Source organism: Bos taurus, chromosome 22, assembly GCF_002263795.3.
Source record: "Bos taurus isolate L1 Dominette 01449 registration number 42190680 breed Hereford chromosome 22, ARS-UCD2.0, whole genome shotgun sequence".
NCBI lineage: Eukaryota > Metazoa > Chordata > Mammalia > Artiodactyla > Bovidae > Bos > Bos taurus.
Window position 1 is genome coordinate 17,007,543 of NC_037349.1, and position 18,174 is coordinate 17,025,716.

At 53.0% G+C, this 18,174-nt stretch overlaps 1 protein-coding gene across 5 annotated transcripts in view; it reads right to left on the reverse strand.

Annotated features, from left to right (window-relative positions):
- Positions 1-8: 8 nt before the first annotated feature.
- The window catches only part of MTMR14 (myotubularin related protein 14), a 44,571-nt gene continuing 26,405 nt past the window's right edge, over positions 9-18,174 (reverse strand). For 2 of the 5 annotated variants that reach the window (XM_005222448.5, XM_059879622.1), the window contains 10 exons: positions 16,118-16,184; positions 15,183-15,268; positions 14,846-14,922; positions 14,572-14,608; positions 12,125-12,195; positions 11,108-11,166; positions 10,800-10,938; positions 9,892-10,071; positions 3,333-3,488; positions 9-600 (listed from right to left, as the gene is read on the reverse strand). In XM_005222448.5, coding sequence (XP_005222505.1) covers positions 417-600; positions 3,333-3,488; positions 9,892-10,071; positions 10,800-10,938; positions 11,108-11,166; positions 12,125-12,195; positions 14,572-14,608; positions 14,846-14,922; positions 15,183-15,268; positions 16,118-16,184 — 1,056 coding nt within the window. In that variant the 3' untranslated portion in view covers positions 9-416. Of the gene's footprint in view, positions 601-3,332; positions 3,489-4,737; positions 5,853-9,891; positions 10,072-10,799; positions 10,939-11,107; positions 11,167-12,124; positions 12,196-14,571; positions 14,609-14,845; positions 14,923-15,182; positions 15,269-16,117; positions 16,185-18,174 lie in introns of those variants that run through there. The other 3 variants (NM_001100364.1, XM_059879620.1, XM_005222451.5) reach the window with 3 other exon arrangements.

The window sequence follows — 18,174 nt, forward strand, 5'->3', positions numbered from 1 at the left end:
CAAGAAAATAGCTGTTCAAAAAGACTTTGATTTCATTTTGTGATCTGTGTTAAACTGCCTCATTTTCAGTGCAGGTGACCCCTCCTCCCCAGGAGACAAGAATGGAAAGTGGAGGTCTTTTGTGAAATCTCAGCCTCCCCCAAGGCCCCAGGGAAACGCTACACAGTTCTGAGAGTTGACAGGAATCCTGGCAAAGACTAAGGTGGGTGGGAGGCAGTGACAAGTGGGTCGGCAGACACCAGTCAGGAAGCTGGGGGTGGGAGAACCCCGTCCTCGGTCCTGCTCAGCTTCGGGGCTGCCATGTGCGTGATGGTGAAGGGAAGTTTCCCCCCAACCTTGAAGCACCCCTTAGCTGGGCATGGCTTTGATTCTGCTCAGGTGAGAGAGGATCAGGAAGCTGTTGTGAGCTGGCTGCTTCATAGGGTGCTGCTGCTGGTGCCCCGGAGTCCAACGCCACGGACAAACTGCTCCAGCAGGCCACCGATGGCACCAGAGGGACTGGGGGCTGCTGCGCGGAGCCCCACTGTGCTGCTATACGCAGCCAAGAAGGCTGAGCGCACCTCCTGTAGCCGGGTCTCCCGTTCACTCAGGGCTGTAAGTCTGTGGGGAGGGAGGGAAAGAGAGAATTAATGCATTATCCAGGGGCAGGATCCATCATCCTCATCCTTACACCCCACTGCCTGTCCTTCTGCATTCGGCAGTACAAGGCCAGCACCTGCCCCTGGCCATGCTGCCTTGTGGTTCAGGCCCCTGAACCACCCGTGAAATGGTCAGTCCTGTTCCCATCTTAAACTCTCCCTCAGGCTGCTGTTCCTACCTGGAGAGGCCAGAGCCCTCACCTTTAGTCACTGCAGTCCCCACGGAAACCTCTAGGAAGGGGCTGGCTTTTCCAGCAGGATTTCCGTTCTGATTCTATCTGCTTTTCCTTTCTTGGCCTCTACAGGCACTTATCACAAGTCAAGAAGGGTAACAAAAAGTGTGAATTTCACATGAGGTTATCTGATAACCTGAAGGGTCATTCATAGAAAAGGGCTGAGGTACCAACCACACACAACCTCTGGACTCAAAGTTATAAAGTCTAGGGGCAGGAGGGATGCAATTAGGGAAAAAGTCACAGACCTACATGAGATGAGCCCTCATGTTCCTATCCACCTAAGCACCAAGACCAGCCCTGAACACCAACTCCCTCCAAAATTTCCCCTAAGAGACCAATGCCTGGGTAATTCCTCCTGTGAATCTGTCAGAAGTGGCAGCAATATCCCCAATTCCCAAGCCCAAATGACTTGTACCTGGGGCCTGGGGAGCCCATGGAAGTGTGAGGATAAATGACAGTCCAGGGCTTAAGTATGGAGACAGCAGACCCAGGAAAAGCAGACTGGTGGGAATGGGGGCTGTGTATGTGTGCGTGTGCGACAGAGAGAGAAATACCAGCAATAGCAGAAGTAGCAGCAGGTTCTAGGGCAAAGAAAAGTCAAATAACTGTAGCGGCAGCACAAAGAAATGAGGCTGATCCTGGACTCCTGCAATACCATGAACAACTCCCAAGTCTCTCTTGGCATGTGGGGGAGATTCGTGGCCCTAGATCTTCTTTACTTTCTAATTAGTTTTCACATAGGCTGGAGACCATGTGTGCCTCTTTAGCTTTCCCTTAGCGCATATAACCAGGAGAAATTCAGATTAGTAGTTCATATTCACAGGGACTATCTGAAGGTCCGTATGTGTGCATTCTCACTGCCCCTATTTTGGGATGCAGAAAGGGGAAAGATCACAACCTCTTTTAGAAACAAGATACCTGGAGCCCAGAGAGGATATGTGATCCGCTTGAGGACACAAGGTGGGCAGAGCTACTACAGTGTCATTCCCTCTCAAGACAGGAGCTAGTAGGCTCATAGCAGTCAAGGGTTCAACCCCAAGACAGAACTTGTAAACCTAACAGCTGGGATTTGGATTCGATTTCTCTCAGACACCAAAGCCAAAGCACCGAACCCACATACTATGTGATCTCCCCAGTTATCAACCCTGAGCCCATGCCCACCCTGCAATCTCAGAGGCCATGGGATCATGGAGAACCTAGCCCTCCTCTGGGAACCACCCAGAACCTGAGGAATGGCTAGGGGCACAGAGAACTACCTAAGGCATTAATTACAGGATCCAGGGCTGAAGCTGCCCATTTCAGTGGATAATGCCAGATAAGTGAGGGTGCTATTATGCAGGGGCAGAGATGTCAGCTTCCTCCAGCTCCTAGGCTCTTTGGCTTCAATAGCAAGAGCCTACGGAAACACGAAGAGAACTATGTCTTTAATTTTTCTAAGAGATCTTATTTCTGGCTTAAGGGAGTGGCTATAGAGAAAGCTGTGCCAAGCCCTAGAGGCCTTTGAAGTCCTTGGGCTACTCCTGAGCTGCAGGGCCAGGGCTTGTGAGGACCATCCGGGAATCCCAAGGTCTGGCCCCTGCCTGCCCTCGGCAGAATCCGTCTCAGCTCCCAAAGGCAACCTGCCTCCAACCTGTCAGTACTGGAGGGTATGAGCTGATCCTGAAGGTGGTGACGACCACCCAGCACCTGAAGTTCATTCAGCCCATGTCGGGGGCAGTAGTGGGCAGTGAGTTGAAGGCTGTCAGGCAGCCACAGTCAGATCCTGCTCCCCAGGCCAGCGGAGGCTCCCTGCCATCTGACATCCGTGAAACAGCAGAGCAGGCAGGGGGCAGGGCAGCCTGAGAGGCAGCTGCTCAAGTAGATGCACTGCTTGAGTTGGAGGCCCAGTACTGGAGCCTTGGAGGGAGAGGAGTTTATAGGCGTGGGCTTTAGTATTCCCGTCCAATTTTCTTTCCTGACCAAAGGCAAAAGCAGGTGACAAAAGGGGGCAGGGAACAGCAAGGAACCCTCAGTTCCGCTTGGGAGCACAGCCCTTGGGCTAACCCAGCTCCATTCTGGCTCTGTCTCCACCATACACCTACCTTCACTACCCCACTGTTCCGCTTTCAAAGGATTCTCATGTCAGGCAAAGCCTTGGACCGAAATAGCATCCTCTATAGTTAGAGTCCAGCCAGCTTTCCCTAAGGATGTGCCCCAAGACATCCATGGATGGGTTTCAGAGGCCGGGGAGAGTGAACACATTCCAGCACCCTTCCTGAGCAGCCCATCAGCCCCCTTCACACCTCAGGGTGCAGGACCAGTGAGGTATACTTAGCGGAGACATTCAGGAGGGGCAGGGAGCCCAGGCCAGCTCCCTTAGGCCAGCTGCTACCTCATTCCTGGCCGGCACTTGACTGCTTGCCAGCTTCTCACACAGGCAGGGGAAGGGGCATCCTGTCTTCTCAAGCAAGACACTTACAGACAATTGTTAGGGAGCTCATCCGGGAAGCTGAAAGGGAGAGAGGAGTCTGTGTGCAGGACAGCCCGTTCCTGAATACTGCCACAGCCTGTTACCATCTGCCAGCTGCCAAAGTCTGTGGAGAGAGAGGATCCGGGCAGGGGATGGTCCACTGATCTGGGGCAAAGAGGAGAGAGAGGGGAGATGATGTAGTCAGTCATATGCCTGACAGGGGAGGTCCTGGAAGAGTCAGGGTCGGGGTAGGGCTATGGTGGCCCTGGGACCTGGCCACAGGGGCCTACTGGAAGAGCATCTGTAGAGTCAACTTTTGCACTTTCTCCCAAAGTGCAAAAACTGCTGCACAGCTTATGACCGAGAAAAAAGAGTCAAGACCATAAGAGAGGATTAGCTGTGAGGACAATACTTCATGCAAAGGTTTACAGGAGCAAAAGAACAAGAGCAAAGCACGGTGACAAAGGTGAGCAAGCAACCAAAGCCGGGGATCAGGGCGTGCCTGCTCTGCCTGACAAAACTAGTAAAATCTCAACAGCACCACAAGGAGGGGAGCAAGACTGAAGGCTCCAGGAGCCAAGATCACCTTACTCTCCTGGCATGAAGACTGGCAGGATGGGCAATGCAGAGCCCAGGGTCACTGAGGTCCTATCAAAGAGATGAGAGAACGAGTCTCCTGGGGATGGTGGATGTGGTGACCTAGATTGAAAAGGAGGGTGACGGGTGCCCTGAGCCCCACCCTCTTCCTCTGCAATGCCTTCCAGGAGCCAAAGTTTGTATTCACAAGCATCAACCCAGCAAACTCACTGTATGCCCAGAGGGGAGGGATGAATCCGGCAGCCAACTTGACAGCTTCATCAGACCTTTTTCAAATAGAGGTTTGCATGGTGTGGGGAAAGCAAAGCTGCACTGGGAATGTACCACTGCCACCAGCTCCCCACTCACAGCCAAGCCTTCTCTGCTGTCTCTGGACAGTGGCCTAGCCAGTGGGGGTGGGGGAGGAGGGGAGGAGCCGGGAAAACATCAAACAAGGCCCTTCCATCAGCAACATCAGGTCCCTGTCCCCAGAGGTGTATCATCTTTGATGCCTGACCCTTTATCCTTTAATTCAAGAACAGCAGCAGGTGTTCCTGAGGGACCCAGAAACAGAGCAGAAGCATGAATCGTGGTATAGGGGGTGGGGAACTGACAAATGAACTGACCTTGGCCCACCAGCTGGCTGGTGTCAAGGGCTCCTAGACTGAGGTGACAGTCCCCTTGGGTCCCCAGGCCAGCTTTATCCACAAGCAGTGGCCAAACTGAGTGCAGCTCTGGCCAGCGCTACATCTCTGCTGATCCTAAACCGTCTCTATCTTAGAGGCAGGGAAATGGCAGCCCGGGCAAGGGAAGACGCTTGCCCAAGGATCCACCACAGTTAGTGAGTGCAAGAAGAGATTTTTATTTTTTAGAGCCAAGCTTGATTACAGATTTGCCATACAACAGAATCACCTTGAGACCAGGGAAAACAGATGGCTGTCCACATTAACGCTGCCATGATGGAATCTCCTGCAACACAGCGACTTGCCATATTCCTTGCTCCTGGCCTACCCCGAAGGTGTGTGACAACAGGGCGTGGATGAGGACAGGATGGGCCGCCTGGCGGAAGCCCTGGCGATGACAGAGTAGGCTCCCTTCTTCCCAGGCAGAGATGCTTGGTGGCCAGATGCTCTATCTTTGGTGATCCTTAACTGTTTATAAATCAAACAGCTGACTACACGTAAGAGCAAGCTGCAGGCCAGTGTGGGGCTGGTCCTGTGTCTTCTCTGGGTCATGCTGGGGTCTCATGTTGGTGCAACCCCTCTTGAGGTCAGTCTGGCTCCATAAACCTCATCTATTGCTCCAAGTTTAAGATGGACATTCTTTTCCAGTTTTTGGGAAAACAATCGTTAAACAGCAAAGTGTTGAGGGAATGAAAGTAATGTGAAGTAGAGGCGGCTGGGGAGGATGAGGGACTTCTAGAACAGGGAACATGGGGGTTTCCATGTTCCTAACCCCACTCCCCAGGGCTATCAGAGACTCACATTTCCAATGGGAAAAAGACAGCCAGGTAGAATGTGGTTACAGACAGGTTCCCAGCAAGGGCTCCTGGTCTTCTAGGCTGCGTTCCCTGTACTTGCCCTGTCCAGCAGGCAGCAGCACCAGGCAAGAGCCATGCTTGAAGCAGTCAGGGGACAGCTGTGGCATGAAGTAGACAGCATAAATAGCAACAGGACGCTTGATCCCAGGGGTCACAAAGTAATCTCAGCAAGCAGCCAACCATCTTCTGCATCTTTTTCAAGAGTTGAGTACACAGGCTCCAAATGAAACTTTCTATCTGAGGCTTTTGTCAAAGAAAGGGTTGCAAAGTAACCTAACCACTGAGTTCCTGGGTTTGAGAGCAAGGAGCTGTACAAAGCACAGAGGTGCTGGTAAGTGCCAATTTAAATTAGCTGGCGAGAGGGGACACCCTAAAGATGACAGGAAACAGTCACCAGAAGGAAGAAACTGCACCTGCCAAGTGAAAGGAGGGAAAACCTTCAAGTTAGCCCCAGTGCACAGGTAACGCAAGCAGCTTTAATAAGCCCCATGCCCTTCTTCCCTACACCTGAACTCAAGTACACATACAGCATCCACCTCCACCCATCTACCTACAGGACTGGAGGGGACATTGGGCCAAGCCATCCTTAAACTGGAAAATGGTCGAGCTGACAGTGCTTCCAAGGTCACCTCACTTAAACCCAAACTTATGAAGACAAAGATCACTGTTCCTACTTTAATGATGGGATGAAAAAATGAGCTCAGAAGGGAAGTGTTCGACCTCAGTGACAGCTAGGACAAGATTTATCAGATTTGAAAGATCATCAAGTTTCCCCCAGCCTGGACTTCAAACATTGCTCTGTGTGTCTGTGTGTGTGAACCAGGGACCTCTGCATTCATGCAGCAGCCCAAGGAAAAGTTTTTTGAGGCTCCAAGTTTTCTCTTATCCATCTCAGTCTCAAGCTGGTAATGCCTTAATGCTCCTCATCACTCATCCCTGGTCTGGACCTGTAGCCCCAAGTGCTGCTGCTGCTGCTAAGTCGCTTCAGTCGTGTCCGACTCTGTGTGACAGATGGCAGCCCACCAGGCTCCCCCGTCCCCGGGATTCTCCAGGCAAGAACACTGGAGTGTGTTGCCATTTCCTTCTCCAATGCATGAAAGTGAAAAGTGAAAGTGAAGTCGATCAGTCGCGCCCGACTCTTAGCGACCCCATGGACTGCAGCCCACCAGGCTCCTCCGTCCATGGGATTTGCCAGGCAAGAGTACTGGAGTGGGGTGCCATTGCCTTCTCCGTAGCCCCAAGTGAGAACCCATCAAACATGGGACAGGAACCCTATGTGTCATAGAAAGCAACCTGGTTTTCCTGCCTCATTAAACACAGCCCGGGACACAGCACATGGCTTGTAACAACAAGTAGTCAGTAGGTGGGGAAAGGTGGGGGAGGAGCGGCTATCTGGGCAGCAGAGTTGGTGCCTATGTTGTCACTCAGCTATTCAAGCAGGCTGCTGGATGTCCCTCAGACAAGTTCATCTGTTCTTCAGGCAGCTTGGCCTCCAGCTGGGCTCAGCGATAGCATCCTCCCACTCCAGGCATGTACAATGTTAGAAATCCCCAGCCCCCAAGATGTCTGACCCTGGAGCAGAGACCAAGACCATACGGAGAGGGGCACCTTACTGACCAGGCCTCAGGGAGGCGTCCTGCCTCTTCCCAGCCCAGCCCTGCAGATGATGAGAGATTTAACAGTGGTCCAGAAACACAACTCAGAAGCTACTGTAGTGACAACTAAGGACACAAAAGGGCCACCAGTCTTGCCAGGGGTATGGGGTTGGAACTTTAAGAATCAGCACCCCACAGAACCTTCTTTCTAACCCGACACCTATTTCTTAACTTTGGACAAAGCTCCCCCAATTTTTTTGCCAGATGCTGCTGCTGCTAAGTTGCTTCAGTCACGTCCGACTCTGTGCGACCCCATAGACAGCAGCCCACCAGGCTCCCCTGTCCCTGGGATTCTCCAGGCAAGAACACTGGAGTGGGTTGCCATTGCCTTCTCCAATACATGAAAGTGAAAAGTGAAAGTGAACTTGCTCAGTCGCGCCCGACTCTTAGCGACCCCATGGACTGCAGCCCACCAGGCTCCTCCATCCATGGGATTTTCCAGGCGACAGTCCTGGAGTGGGGTGCCATTGCTTTCTTTGCCAGCAGTCCTACCTTAAACGAGATATGCTAATATGGACATGGTGGGGGGTGGGTGGGGAGGAGAGGGTGGGATGAACTGAGAGAGTAACACTGAAACACAGACATTACCATATGTAAAATAGGTAGCTAGTGGCAAGCTGCTGTATCACACAGGGAGCTCAGCCCAGTGTACACTTATGGCTGATTCACACATGGTAGTATGGGAGAAACCAACACAACACTGTAATTATCCTCCAATTAAAAATTTAAAAAAAAAAGAGATACACTCGTAGAATTTAGGACTCTGCAGCATATGAAACCCAGAGAATTCGTATTATTAGGGGAATTCTGGCTGTCACACATAGCTTTCCACACAGTTCCTCCTGCTGCATTAAAAAGCTGATTGGTTATTGTTTCCTAAGAGTAGCAGGAAAGCTAATGACAGAATCCCTCAGGCACTTTAAGATAAGAAGGACTAAATTAATTTTAATGTTAATGGAGATACATAATTATAATTAGAATGCTCTAAATCAGAATCTCGTCTTTCAAAAGCCCTGGCAAACAAGCATCCAATCTGGAACCCTGTCTCCTAGCCAGCCTGTAGCCAGTCCAGCCTGGCTACAAGCAAGTACTGCCAGAACAGCCCAGCAGAGCCATCAGAAACCACACAGCAGTCCACCCCATGCCTCTCCAAGGCCTTGTGCCCCATTTTGGTTCAGTGATTCCAGCCTCCTCCACCAGGCCCCAGCTCACACAGTCCCAAGTTCAGAAGGACACTCCCAATCCTCCTCAGCCTTCTGACCATCCTGGACCAGCCATAGCATTTGAGCCCAGTGCAGGTGGAAAACCACCGGGGAGACAGAGGGAAATGATCACAAAATTGGAATGAATGTCAGGAAGAAGAAAATGATTAAGAGCTAAGGTGAGTGGTGGGGTGCTGCCTCAGTAGGGAGCCCTAACAATTGGACACTTAAGACCAGGAGGACCCAGGAGACTAGGGGAATCTTCTGGTTTCCTTCCCAGTTGTCCAGCAATGTTGCACAGGCAGAAAAGGAGGGATGGTGAACAGGAGCTCCAGCCCGCAAGAGTGAGGGTCACGCGGTGCCACGGCAGCCCCACAGCAGCCCTGAGGAAAGCTGACATGGACATGGGGCGGCACCAAGGATGTGCGCGAGCACAGCTAGGGGGCTTATCTGCTGGGTGCCACCTCTGCTCAGCTGCCTCCACCAACCCGTGGGGACAGAGGGGTTGTGGCCTTTGCTTACCAGACTCAGCTATAGCACTGGCAGACATGGCTGTGCTCGGAATTGAAGGGCTCACCTTCAAGTGACCCCTCTGGACAGTGCAGCTCCTACTCGCCTAGAGCTGACCCGCTCAGCCTGCGAGGGGAGGGCGCTCTTCCCCACTTTCCTCCATTGCCTGTCTTTGCCCAGAAAGGGAAAACCAGAGGATGGCGAAGGAAGATTTTCCAAAGTTTCAGGTCTTTCCTTATATAATAAGTTTGCCACCTTTGGGCTCAGTTTCCTCTTTGGTAACATGTCTGCTACAAGGAGACCTGAAATTCTGGAAAATCTGACAGAGCTGGGCTTGAATCTGGAGTGGACTTCAACACTTACGATCTTTCTGCTAAAGGTCTTTTCTCCCTGGCATTTGTTAAGGACCTCTTCAGTCACACACTGCTTTGTTCTTTCCAGAAGGACTAGACATTCTCAAGGCTTTAGAAAACAAAAATAAATCACAGGATTTCTTCCCTGGCTGTATGACTTGGAAGGTATGAGGTCAGTGAGGAAATCCTTTCCCCAAATGCCAGGCCATCCCTCAATCCTAAACCTGCCCAGTGCTCAGCTTTAATCTCACCAGAGAAACATGATTTCTGCAGCACATTCCAGGCCCACCTGTCCGTCCTAGCTGAGTTGCTCTCCTGCCGGGTGTACAGTCTTGTGAGGTTTACCCCAGCCACACACATCTAGCCTGACTCCCTACTAGCCATTCTCTTCCATGCCCCACCAATTCAGACAAGGAATGGGAGAACCAGAAGCAACTCCAGAGGATCCAGCTCCATCTCTTTAATCAGAACATGGCATTCTCAGGGGCTGAGACCTGGCAAAGGCAGCAGGTGGTGGCAGCCCCGACTCCCTGCCCATCACATCACAACTGCTCCACCTTCTCAAGTCCACATCGGCCAGCGTTCCAGGAAGGAGGGCTCTCACAAACAGTGGGTGAGCCTGCAAGTCTGTTGATCCCCTCTGGTCTCCTGGATATACCACCTACCAGGCCGCATGCCCTGGAATCCCAAGCTCCAGTCTTATCAAGAGGGAAGGACTTTGGAGCTCCTCACCTGGGCTTGGGGACCTCCAGGGGACTGCTACCCATCCTGAAAAAGTTGTCAGAATGGTTCGAGGACGAGGAGCTGGAGGACTTGGCTTCTACCAGTCCCTGGTGGGGAGGCAGGCGGTCCTCGGAGGGCTGTGGCCGGTTCCAGAGCATGCTCTGTGGAGAGGAGGAGTGGCTCTTCCTCCTGTGGTGGGAAGACAGGGCTGCTGGTGAAGGGCCACCTCAGGCCCACCCTCTGCTCACCTGAGCTGAGTCTCTGGGTCCAGTTTTTACTTCCACCAAAAAAATGCCACATGGGAGTGGGCACACTCACCACTCCCCTGGGCTTGGCTATAGGCAGCGAGAGCTGGGTCTTCACAGAGGGACTATGGCATTCAAACACACTGACCTACTGGCCTCAGTGCACATGCTGGGCAACAGATTCTGAACTAACAGTTTTAAGGACTGCCCCTCCCTCCAAGTGTTGTACAAAATCTCGAGCCCTTTGTCCAGGGAGAAAAGTCATCTGATTCTCAAAGGAGCTGACCCTCAAACAAGCTCCCGATCCGCAACCATCATTTCGTACTCAGTACTTTTTTCTTTTTCTAAGCTTGGCCCCACCTCCCTGGCAATCGATACAAGGGAGTGCCCCCATGAAGTCCCTTTAATACCCTCCCCTCACCCCACCCTGTCTGCCCAGCCCTGCAGCTTCTTCCTTTGTCCCACAGGGAGCACTGGCCCTTGATGCTCTTGGGCCAGCATGGCAGCATCCCTCCCCAACCAGATGGCTGGCCTCTGAGGCCCAGTAGAGACAGCAGGGCAGGTAGCTGAGCTCTTAGGCCTACTGTTGGGGCCCCTTTGTTCCTGGGGCTCCCTGGAGCTGGAGCCCTGGCTCCCAGCTGTTAGCAAGCTCAGTTCCAGCCTGGCCCTCACCAAGCTGCCTGAGTCTGTGATCCTGCAGGGACCAGCTCCACGGTCTCATAGGTGAAGCTCCCGGCGGCTCCTGGGGAGCTCTCCATGACTAGAGAGAAGTCACTGCCAAGGCTGGTGGTGCTGCCACGGTCCTTCCGCCCTGAAAAGAGGCCAGGACCATCAGTCAGCATATTATCTTCTCCTATGAGCGATTCCCCACCTCTTCTACACCATACAAATGGAGAGAGAAGTTTCTAGAACAAACAATCTCTATGTGGTCCATACTCAGAAAGATGCACAGAGGAAGTCTGCCGGGGCCCATGACTCACTCAGCATGCAGATATCTTCCACAGTGAAGCCTGCATCCCGAGCTGGCAAACTCTTCCTCCTATAAACAGAAGCCAGAACAGTGAGCTCCAGATTGGACTGGGGGTATCCTTTGTCTCCCACTATGCTGCCCACCTGGAAAAGAAGCTCCAACTCAGTGGAAACTCATGGAGACAGGTCCTACCTAGCCTGTTGCAAAAGGCCAAGGCCCACTTCAGGGAGGCCAGCAAAGCCTGCTTCCTGCCCGTCAGCATGGTCCCTCAGAGGTCAAGTCTGGCTCAACACATTAGGGGCCTGGATTTGGAAGGTGAGGGAACACGGCACAGACACCAATCCTCACAGGAGCCCTAAAGCATCACTCGGCCAAGACCCCTATGTGTGCCAATCTGGGAGCAGGCTGCTCTGTGGTGGGGGGCTGCACAGACATACCTCTGTAGCAACTTAGGGAGGAGAACTTTGGCCTTGGAGGTGGTGGCAAGGGCAGTTTGGGGGTCTCCCCATCCCTTCTCTCTAGCAATGTGCCCTGCACCCCTAGTCACAAGATGAGCCTCTTCACCCTCTGCTGCTGCTGCTGCTGCTGCTGCTGCTGCTGCTAAGTCGCTTCAGTCATGTCGGACTCTGTGCGACCCCATAGACCGCAGCCCACCAGGCTTTCCCGTCCCTGGGATTCTTCAGGCAAGAACACTGGAGTGGGTTGCCATTTCCTTCTCCAATGCATGAAAGTGAAAAGTGAAAGTGAAGTCGCTCAGTCGTGTCTGACCCTTAGCATGGACTGCAGCCTACCAGGCTCCTCTGTCCATGGGATCTTCCAGGCAAGAGTACTGGAGTGGGGTGCCATTTCACCCTCTGGCCCTCTCCAATTACCCCTATCTGCCCTCAGAGGGAAGGCAGGGACGGAAGGCCAGCCTGCCCAACATGCAGGGAGGCAGGGTGGGGAGAAGACAGCAAGCGAGACCACCTGCCCTAGCACGGCCCCTCCCAGTGCACCTGCCTTCCAGCAAGAGCAGGTCTCTCCTTACCTCTGTGTCTTCAGAGCAGAGAACTCTTCAGAGATGATATGCTTCAAAAAATTGAAGCAGAAGAAAAAAATCTAAGAAACAGACCAAAAAGCAGCACATATGAGAAGATAGTCTTCCCCAGGGAGAAGGATCTAAGTGGCTAGACTCCCAGGAGAGGGCAGCCAGTGACCCTGGTCACCTCTGCCAGACAGCAGCCCCGCTCTGGGGACCCTGTCAGATATTCTGGTGTGGAAGCAGAATGGGTGCCAGAGAGGGCGTAGCAGTTCAGGCAGGCATGCCGGGGCTGGGAAAGGAAGGAAAGGACTATGTTTCCTTCCTGAGAACGCACGAGGGTAAGCCAGGGATGTTTCAAACCATCTTCAAGTTCCACACATGTGTTCTCAAGCTACTGAAAAGGATGAAGATAACAGCCACTTCTTCCTCTCAGTCTTTCCTGAGAACACCATGGAGAGAGGGTCACAGGGAAGGACAGCTGGGAGAGAGAGGATCTGGAGGCAAGACACAGCAGGAACACCACAGAAGGGTAAGGAATCAGATTTCGTACGGGAAATACCCAGAAACAGTGTGGTTCAGGCCCACAGACTGCACCGCTCAGAGATCAGGGTCAGTATGAAGTCTGAGACAGGCCAAGGCAAGGGGAGGCCCTGAATTCTGGCCCCACATCCACATCCTCGTCTCTGTGGGCAAACGCTCTTTCCTTCCAGCCAGCACCCATGTCCATCGGGCCTCTGCGAAGTGCACAGATGCTCTGTCTCTGCAGTGATTCTGAAAGGTGTGGTCCATCCACCCCTCACTTGGGAGAAACACCTACAGAGTATCCCAGAGCCTGGTAAGATTTCCTCAAAAAGAGGAGGGAGAGCGCCAAGGTCAGTTCAGTTTGAAAACTTGGTTACAAAATTCCTTTTTTTTTGGCTTGTGGGATTTTAGTTCCCTGACCAAGGATTGAACCTGGGCCCTCAGCAATGAAGGCATGGAGTTCTGAACACAGAGTTCTAACCACTGGACTGCCAGGGAATTCCCTGTTAGATAAAATGAAACAGATGTCTTCATTACAGACTTTTCAGATTTTAATATGCTAATGTGCTCGGAGAATCTCAAAAGCAAAGGAAGGGTACAGAATGCTGTTTAACAGGTCCTAGCCTTTTGCATGTTTTTAAAGTATCGGTATCTTGAGTGTGTTAAGTGGGAGGGAGAGAAGGGGGGGCTAAGAGAAAAGCCCACCTTCTGCCCGCCCTCCTGGCTGAGGAGACCCTCTTGTTTATACTGAGACATGGCCAGGGTTTGAATCCAGAACCCACTGGGCTCAGCTGCATCTCCCGCCCAGTCTCTGAGGTGAAACCTGGCCTGCCTCGGGGGGTGGGGGACAGCATGGCGGTGGGCGGGCAGTAGGTCCTGGGGCATCAGCACCTGGCAAGTCTCAAAACGAGAGGCTGCAAAGGGACTGTGTGTGCAGCTTTCCGTGCCAAAGTCACCGCCTCTGACAGAGTTCACGGAGGCCTCTGAGGAACAGGCTTATGAGCTCTGCAGTTCTGGCAGATGCAATAAGTGTTCAGAAGAGATTTGCAAGGGGAGAGGAGCAGCTGAGAGGGAGGAACAAAAGAAGAAGGCATAAGATAAGATCCCAGAAAGAGGCAGCCTCAGGAAGGGAGGAGGATGCTTCAGGAAAATGGGGGGTGGGGGTGTGGAGAAAGAGACAGCACTGCGTGCAACTCCCACGCTGGGCATCTGGACTCGTTCTCCTTGTGAGGCGGCAGGATGGACACCAGGAGACTCAAGGTTAATCACACTTTCCAAGATCACCCAGGTATAAGTGGCATGACTAGGGTTCACACTTAAGTCTGACTCTAAGTCTGCGTGTAGGGAAAACAGGCTGAAAAAAGAGTAACAAGGCGAAGGCTACAAAAAGGATGCTGTATGGACAGGGCAGAGAGGAGGAAGGAGGGACAGTGCCCAGACAGGAAGGGGCCCCAGGGCCCCTGACTTGGCCTGGGCTGGTGGTGAGGGGCAGGCAGGCCTCTGCCTGCACGGACGGCCCTAGGGCTTGAAGTCGCCAAGTGGGTGTGATGAGGACAGAGGACAGGGAAGAGCTTCTGGGTTTCAGCTGTAAGGGTGAGGGGCACAGGAACGACTTGTGAATTGCTTCCAAAGCTGAGTGCAGAAAACAAGGTCAGCCATAAAAAGGATGGCAGAGAAAGAGGGGAGGAGGACTGACACAGGAAGGTCATAGGTAAGTGTCCTTCCTGAGAGAGCAGGGGACTAAGGTGCAGTGCGGGGGCTGCTGGGCTGGATTTCTTCCTGCCACGCTGCCCAGCCCCAGCACACACCAGGCAAAGAACTGCCCCAAAGTGTGGATGCCAAACCGACCGTCATCCTGTCCCTCTTGGGAGTACAGGAGCCAGAGCTTGCGGAGCCCTGACACGTGCTCGCCGACTGTGAGCAGTACCCACCTCCTCTCCCTTGCTGAGTCGATCTACCAACATGTGCCTGAAACAAGAAGGCAAGGAAGTCAAAGCCAGCAGTGCGCAGGCAGGAGAACGGGGAGAGCCCATGGCACCGGCCCCACAGCCTCGGGGGGCCTGACCAGCGCCTCCTGTCTTCCCAAGGGGGTGGGACTGTCTTCACCTTCAACTCTGTCACAGGAGCCCCCACACCCACGCACACACTTGGTTCTGAGGCACTGCCCCCACCCCACGGCCTGCTGTCTGTCCCCCGAAGGCTCACCCAAAGAGGAACCAGTCGTAGGCCACTGTGAGGTAGAGGATCTCAGCGGGCTTCAGGGACGTGTGGATGAGCCCGTCCTGGAAGAGACGTGTCCAGATCAGAGAGAGAGGCCCCCTCCTGGCCTCAGGGGCTGAACCACACCCATAGAACCCCAACAACCAGGCTGCCCCACAGCCCAGGAACAGGGTCAAACTTTACAACTTCTGCTCTGGACACCTGAGGTCCCTCATGCCAAATCCTCTCTGCTTCTGGAGACAGGCTCAGAGCTCCCCAAGGGTAGACCCTGGAAGGGCCTCTGAAGGCTCCCTGACCCCCAGCCCAGCCCATGTGTACTCACAGCCCACAAGGAAAGGCGCAAGAGAGAGATGAAGAGGGGGGTCCGGTCCCAGCCTGAGATACAGTGTACCAGCAGCCCGCTGTCGTCTACGCAGCAACACAGGACAGGTGGCCCAGGAGAAAAGCAAACACAGGCTGATGAGAAGGGGATGTGCTACCACCCAGGTCTAGGGTGAGATCCAGGCTACCCCAGAACCACAGTCTAGCTCCAGGGGCAGGCAGGGGATGTCCCACCCAGCCCGCCACAGTTTAAGGATGGGCACTTGACCCAAATGGAGACAATGAGTGTGAGCTCTGGGACAGAGACTGTGTCTCTCTTCTGGAGGATTTAAGGTGGCAGGAGACAAGTCTGAAATGACTGCCGGTTTTGAGCTAACTAAACAGTGGATATGAGACAAGGAGAGACAGTTTCCGCTATTTGTCTCCTGGCTCTGCTCTTGGGCCTTCTTGGTTATATTGTTCAAGCAAGTGCAACCTCACACAAGTCCTAACTGATAAGGAGCAATCAGAGTCAGACTGCCCCAGGACACTGCGCGTCATGGGCTTATTCAACCAAAAGTCAAACCAGCTGGAGCACCATCCAGAGAAGAGGCCTGCCATGGGCTTGTGTGTGACCAAGAAGAAGCCAAGGCTGACTTTCTCTCAACTTTCTGAACCGGAAGAGGCCACTGCAGCCCCACACAAAAGGCTGAGGTTCAAAGCTCAAAGGCCAGCTGAGCCAGTGTAGGAACACCCTGTGTGTGCTTCAGATTGTAGGAAGTTCATAATTTTGTTTTCTAGGGTTTTGAGAACATGGAATAAATCCGCCAATGATGAGCGAATCCCCATATCCTTCTCCCATAGAGCAAAAGGCTCCAATAATCACACACAGGTGCTGTCAAGACCTGGGAACACCCCGAACATCCACTGGCTTGAGGCAGGCCGAGGCGGACTCACCGTCATTGTTAATTATGGAAAGCAGCAGTTTCAGGTAGTTTTGTGTTTGTTGCACCAGGTCCCAACTCTGTTGGAAAAGAAAAAGGATTCCAGGAATAGGTATTTAACTCATAATGGGAATTTATACAATATTTAAAAAATAAAAGACCAATAAGTTATTTTGGGGCAAAAAGTACCCCAGATTCTCTGTGACTTCACTCCCCACATGTCCCTGCACCCTTTCCCACGGGCCCACCGCCCACCCGGGTGTGCTCTCACCCGAAGTGAGAGCTAGGAAGGGGAGCCATGCAGAGGCCCGGGCAACCCACACCCCCACACCCACTAGCAACAGCTGGATATTAACCTCCTGTGTGTCCTGGGCTCCAAGCACAGCTGTCCAGGGAGTTAACAGAAGTCAACAAAGAACCTCAAGCCTGTGGCCATTGTCATCAAACAGCAAGAGCTACTTCATCTGCCGTTATATCAGAGAAACTAAGGAAAATATCAACCTTCTCATCAATCGCTTCTTTACTGCTACTCACTATACTGTCTTTCGATGAATAACAAATGCAGTCTGGCAGACAAAACTTTTAAAACAGGAGATCCATGAGGTAGGAGATAAAAAAATAAGCAAAAGCTTCTTAGAGATCGGAACCTCTGTTCTAGCCCAAGCAAAAGGGCTAAACTAGACACTCTGAGAAACAGCCCACTTTGGAGTCTGGAACTCCACGGAGGGGCCTGACCCAGTTCTGTGACCCCCGCCCCACCGAGCTGGGGACAGTCTCTCAACACAACTGCTTCTCAGTGTCTGGACTGTGCAGAGAGGCCGTGGTGAATGCCAGCAAGAGTGCTCCCACAGGGAGGGTGAACACAGCACCTGTAATTGGAATGGTTTTCCCAGGAATTTAAAACAGGCTCATTTACCTGACCCTCCCACAGACCCTGGAGAGTCCTGACCCACTTTCAGTGGCTCCAGAGAAAGCTGCTACAGCACCACATTAATAAAGTTATTACCCATGGCAGCTTGGGGGTCTCTCTGCTTGTCTGGTTCAACGTGTCAGATACACCACTGTCCACAGATTTCCTCCTCACTGTGAGTTCCAGGGGAGAAAGAGCAGGAGAAGCAGGAGACTCGCAGCAGATGCGCAGAGTGGTTGGACGGGTTGGGGGAGGGCTGCGGCAGCCAGGAGAGGGCAGGGGGCCACCAAGGATGAGCCTGCTGGGCCCCCCAACCACAGCAGCTGTTTGAAGGGGACATGAACGACCAGGAAGCGGCAGCAGACGCTACTGGCCATGGCACCTGGGGGGGGGTGGGCAGGAACCACAGCCTGGGGAGCACTGGGTTGGCGGAAGCCCGAGGTCACACAGCTAAGCTGCGCTGGGGTCTGGACCCAGGCCTGTGGTCAGTCACACGCTACACTGTGATGTCTATTTCCTCAGATACGAGAGTGAGGAAACGAATGTCTAAGGAGAGTACAGAATGTGAAGAGGACCCTGGAAATGCATGAAAATCTACACTCATTTCTGATTCACCCCATGTGTGCCGTGAAAAAGCCTCCGGGTGCAGAGCCAAGTACCACATATCTGGCTTACATTTGTATGCCTGGAGTAGTCTCCCCTGGCCGGCAAATTCTTACTCATCCTTCAAAGGCCCAGCCCCATTATCTACATACAGTCTTCTTCTGTAGCCACTGGCCAATACTCTTTCTACGCAGATGACAATTATGTGTTGTCTCTTCTCCTAGATCAAGTCCAATGAGGGCTCTGCATCTATAAGGCTTAGTGCTTAGGGACTAGGAGGTACCCTTTGGAAAGTTCCCTCACTGCCTGTTCATGGTCAGGGATCTGTGTGAGGAGAAGCAGCCACTGGAAGAGGTCTTTGGGCACAGAATCAAAGAGCAGAGCTCTAGGGGATTCCATTCGGCTACTCAGAGGGCAGCACTGCTCCTTGCGCGCTGGGAACACTGCAGTGAACACCACTGTGGGCCTGGCCCTGGGACACAGCAGTGAACACACAGCAGTGAACAACCCCAGCTCTCGAGGCTGCAGGGAACGGAAGGCAAAGTGAACTGCTGCAG